The 4,660-nt window shown below is 51.3% G+C and overlaps 1 protein-coding gene across 1 annotated transcript; it reads right to left on the bottom strand.

Annotated features, from left to right (window-relative positions):
- Nucleotides 1–624: 624 nt before the first annotated feature.
- Nucleotides 625–3,941, bottom strand: LOC145414602 (uncharacterized). Its single transcript, XM_080284129.1, has 2 exons — nucleotides 2,893–3,941; nucleotides 625–2,749 (listed from the first exon to the last, which is right to left on the bottom strand). Exons 1-2 carry the CDS (start codon nucleotides 3,939–3,941, stop codon nucleotides 625–627), a joined length of 3,174 nt encoding a protein of 1,057 aa, XP_080140255.1.
- Between the last annotated feature and the right edge of the window lie 719 nt (nucleotides 3,942–4,660).

Raw genomic sequence — 4,660 nt, 5'->3', positions numbered from 1 at the left:
CAAAGCTCCAAACATCAATAATAAAGGAAAACAATAACACCGAAACTAGCCCCTGGGTTTTGAAACCACTTGAGACATAATACAGACCAAAATTACGAGTACAGACTCGAGACACTTGAATAAAATAGGTGACATTAGCAAGAGCAATTAAAATGATTCTAAATTTGTAGTTCTTTTAAATAACTGCAATATCAATAAGTACAACCTAATAAGTAGATCATGTGCTGATACTCTTAATCAACATTAACTCACGTGAGGCAGATACACTAGGCTACTATACAAAATGTCCCAGAGAAGAGCATATATACTAACTCACGGGTCTAATCTATGCCGCTATGTCTACTTGGTAGCGTTCGTTCGTTCGTTTTAAGATTTCCTCCACCTATAGTGGAGGCCGGGCCATACATTAGCCCGGTCGGTGGGGTTAGGCTTTGGTGTGAATGGGGAAGACAGGCCGTGTGAACAGGGCGGACGTGCCGCCCTGTGCACACTCTGTTTCTTAGGCTTTATAAAAAAAAAAAATAAATAAATAAATAAATAAATAAAAAAAATAAAAAATAAATAAATAAAAATAATAATAATAATAATAATAATAATAATAATAAATTAATTAATTAATTAAAATTAGGGTGGAGGGTGCGTGCTTTGCACCACTTGAAGGAGGGCACTGAATGGGGCGGTGGCAACGATGCTGGCTGCGGTCTTTCGGAGGGTGCTGAGTGGGATTGCTGCAGTGTGGGCTCTAGGAATGTCAGGATTAGGGTAGGTGGATTTTGCCCTGAGGCGGGAGGTGACTGGGCAGCGAAGAAGGTAATGGAGCAGTGGGTAAGGGGTGTCGGCTTGGCAGTGCTCGCATTCTGTGGGAGGGGGGTCGCTTGCTGTTTCTAGTTCAGGGAGGCTGGGGTATCCCAATCTGAGGCGGCGGAGTTGGTTAAGCAAGCGATTGTCTTTTGGCAGAGGTGGTTTGAGTGGCGCGTATTGAGTGGCCTGGGCAAACCACATTGCAGAAGGAGAGCCGAGCTGTACTTCCTGATTGTGGTCTTCTCGGCTGAGGGCTTTTGCGCGATGTTGAATTTGCCTCTTGATGTTTGAGAAGCTCTGTGCTGTCTCTATGTCAATGGTGGGGCGTAATGTTGCTTGTCTCGCAGTGTCATCTGCCTTTTCATTGCCCCTGATGCCTACATGACTGGGGATCCAATGTATAATGACTGATCCCCCTGCATCCTGTATTTGCTGGGTTGTAGCAAGTAGGTCTGTGACGATGAAGATGTTGTCAGTGGGAAGAGGCTGTCTAAGTGTGTGGACGGCTGCCATAGAGTCGGAGTGAATGATGATAGCGGATGAAGGGTTATGGAGCAGGGCATCCTTTAGTGCAGCTGCTATTGCCACCAGTTCCGCTTGTAGTGTGGAAGCTCCGTTGGTTAGGCGGAAACCCTGCGCTCTTTGTTCGCAGACAAAGGCTGCAGCTGCTCGACCATCAGAGACAGAGCCATCAGTATAGTAGGTGACTGCATCCTTTGGGGTGATGGTGTGGATGCGCTGTAGGCCTTCTTGGCGGAGTTGCTGGGTGGGGGTGTGTGATTTAGGGGGTGTATTGGTGATGACTGTTTTGCACAAAGGGGGGTCCCATGGGGCTTGGGGGCGATAGTGGGGGGCAAGAGAGTCAGGGGCTAGATTTATGAATGAGGATGTCTCGAGGGCGTGGATGGCTCTGGCTGTGCTGTGGAGCCAGCTATCCGTGAGTATCTCAGGGTGGAGGCCTACTGATGTTTTGATTCGTGATAAAAGGGGGAGTGGAGATGCACTGCGGGCTAGTTTGGTGGCAAGGGTAGCAACACGAGTTTGGATGCGGAGGTTAAGGCTAATTAGGTCACACTCGAGGCGGAGGTTGACAAGCTTTGTCCACCTCGGAGAGCCGGACATGATCCTCATGGCTTCATTTTGTATGACTTCTAGTTTTTGGGAGTGTCCTGCATCGATTGCTGGGAGGACAGGTGCGGAATAGTCTATGACTGATCTGATGGTCTGCATGTAAAAGAGGCGGAGGACCTTAAAGGTGGCTCCGCCCCCTTTACCTGCTAGAGCTCTCAGTGCCGAGATCCTGGTTTTGGTTTTATCTCTCAGGCGTGCAACTTCGGGTCTGAAAGAGAAGTGGGAATCGATGGTCACGCCCAAGTATTTGTGTGTGGTAACGTATGCAATGGGCGTTTGCCCGAGGCTCAGTTGGTTGATGGGAGGTCTGATGTTGATAGGGAGGGCCTTTGTTTTGGAGGCGTTAATTTTGAGGCCGAGTTCTTGGCAAGCTGAGTGTATTTTAGAGAGGGCTTTCTGGCCTTGAGCATGGTAAGGACCTCTGTGGATGGCGAGGGCTAGATCATCTGCATAACACAGCAGTCTGATCCCAGGTCCAAAGTCGATGTGTAGGAGGCACTCCACAAGGGCATTGAATAGGGTTGGACTGAGAATGCTGCCTTGTGGAGTGCCATTTTGGTGTTTGTGGGGGGAAGAGGTGAATCCTTGGAAGCGGACAGCTGCTTCACGATCTCGGAAGAAGTCCTCGAGCCAGCAAAGGAGGTGACCCCTCACTCCCCTGCGTGCCAGGGTTGCGAGGATAGCCTCTGGGCATGCTAGCTCGAAGGCCTTCTCGAGATCTATGAAGACAGCTAGACCTCTGCCTCCTTGGAATTCAGACAGGAAGGAGCCGAGGCATTCTGAGGCACCTTTGCCCTTGATGTAGGCGAAGATGTGGCTGTGTGGGGGAGGCAGTGACCAAGTCAGACGGTGGAGAACATTCGCTCCGCAGTTTTGCCAAGGCAACTGAGAAGGGAGATAGGACGGGGGTTGTTGGGGTCGTTTTGTTTAGGGATGGGGTGGATTACAGCACGCTTCCACTGCGAGGGTATACGTCCGAGGGTCCAGGAGTGGTTGAGGAGGTCAAGGAAGGCCTTCCTAGTCACTGGACCCGCATGTGAAAGCATGCTGTAAGTAATCCCATCTGAACCTGGACCGGTGTCGGTGCTAGTTTTGTAGGTGTGTGTTAGTTTGTGTATGGTGAAAGGGCAGTCTGTCTCGGCTGGGGTGTTTTTATTAATGTGGATCAGATGTGCTCTGTGTTGGTGTAGGTCATCTTGTTTGCGTCTGGTGGAGAGCGGGAGTTGTTGGGGGGAGGTTCTAAGGGCAAAGGCCTCAGCCATGTCCTCAGCTTTTCCACGGGGGTTGGGGTGGGTCGGGGGGCGGGCAGTGGGAGGGCTAGAGACTGCTTTTAGTTTCCTCCAAATAGATCCAAGATTGGTGTGAGCTCCCAGAGATTGGCACCACTCCAGCCATTTCTGCTCTTTTATGCTGTTCTTCTCCGCTATAGAGTGCGTGATAACACTTTGGAGATATCTTAGTGCATCGGGGGTGGGGTTGGAGCGGTAGATCTTTTTAGCTCTATTTAGATGGTGGTTGAGCTCTTTGACCCTAGGGTTATAATACCAATGGTCTTTGTGGAAGTGTTTTGGAGGACCGGTGATGGGGATTGCTGTGTCTGCCGCCGCCTGGAAGGCCTCCGTGATTTGGTTGGCATGGCTGTCAAGGTCAGGTGAGGGGTCTAGGGTAAGGAGGTGGTGGTCTAGGGTGTTTGTAAATAAGCCCCAGTTTGCTTGTTTCGTGTTCCGTCGTGGGGGGGGCCCAGGGGGCTTCGGTAGAGGAGTGATTCCTAGGGAGCAGAGGATGGCGTGGTGATCTGATGTTAAGGTGGGGTGGATCTCCCAAGTGGATCGAGGAACGAGAGTGGAGGAAACAAGGGAGAGATCCAGCCTACCTCCCTGTAGGTGCGTAGGGGTGTTGGTGTTGTTGAGGAGGGATATGGTCGGGGTTTCTTCAAGTACTAGAGCTATGTGGCGTCCTGTTGGGTTAGCTGGGCTTCGGGATCCGAGGCACATGTGGTGGGCATTCATGTCCCCCCCCTATGAATATTTCCTCCGATTGTGAAAGGGAGAAAAGCTCTCCCAGGTGTAGATCGGCTGCAGGCGGACGATAGACGTTGAAGATTTTTAGATTTCCGTTTGTCAGGGTAAGTTCTACTCCCTGAATTTCAGCTCTGGGTCCACAGTCTGGGAGGGGGTCGATGGCTATTGCAAGGATGTGGTTTCTGACGAGGATGGCACAGCCTCGGGGACCGCCACGAGCACAGGGAAGAAGGAAGGGGATAAAACCCTGCAACCGCAGTGGTTGGCGCTTGTTAAGAAGAGTTTCCTGCAGGAGGAAGACATTGATGTTGTCTTTATGGGCAGCCTCCTCGAGCAGAGAACGTTTTGCAGAGGCACCGTTGATATTCCACCGCAGTATGCGAAGAGATGTGGAAGGGGAGGTGATTTGTTGTGAGGTATGGGGATGGCTTGCAGTGTTTAGGTCATTCCGGTTGATGGAGTGGATGTGGGAAGTGGTGATCTGGATCGAGGTCTCCCTTTCTCCCCGGAGGGGGTGTGATGTCGGTGGCTGGGGGCTCCTGCATACTTGTCCAGGTGTTCTTGAGGCCTGTCGATGGAGATGGAGCGGCTTCTGTTTCTTGGATCCCGTGATGCTGGTGTTGCACGGGATCGTGAGTTTTGGCGGTGTCGGTGGCGTGGCTGGTGGGCAGTGGCTGGGTTGGATGGGGTTGGTGGGGGTTGGAGTG

This window comes from Coenobita brevimanus, chromosome 100 (genome assembly GCF_032717465.1).
Source record: "Coenobita brevimanus isolate Jiangsu-jjx chromosome 100, ASM3271746v2, whole genome shotgun sequence".
NCBI lineage: Eukaryota > Metazoa > Arthropoda > Malacostraca > Decapoda > Coenobitidae > Coenobita > Coenobita brevimanus.
Note: the sequence above shows the minus strand (reverse complement) of the source record. Positions and strands in the feature narration are given on the sequence as shown.

Coding starts and splice junctions, on each gene's coding strand:
- LOC145414602 (XM_080284129.1), bottom strand. CDS start 3,941: ATGAATGCCCACCACATGTGCCTCGGATCCCGAAGCCCAGCTAACCCA. Junction 2,750..2,892: donor CTCGGACGTATACCCTCGCA/GTGGAAGCGTGC, acceptor TCCCCCACACAG/CCACATCTTCGCCTACATCA.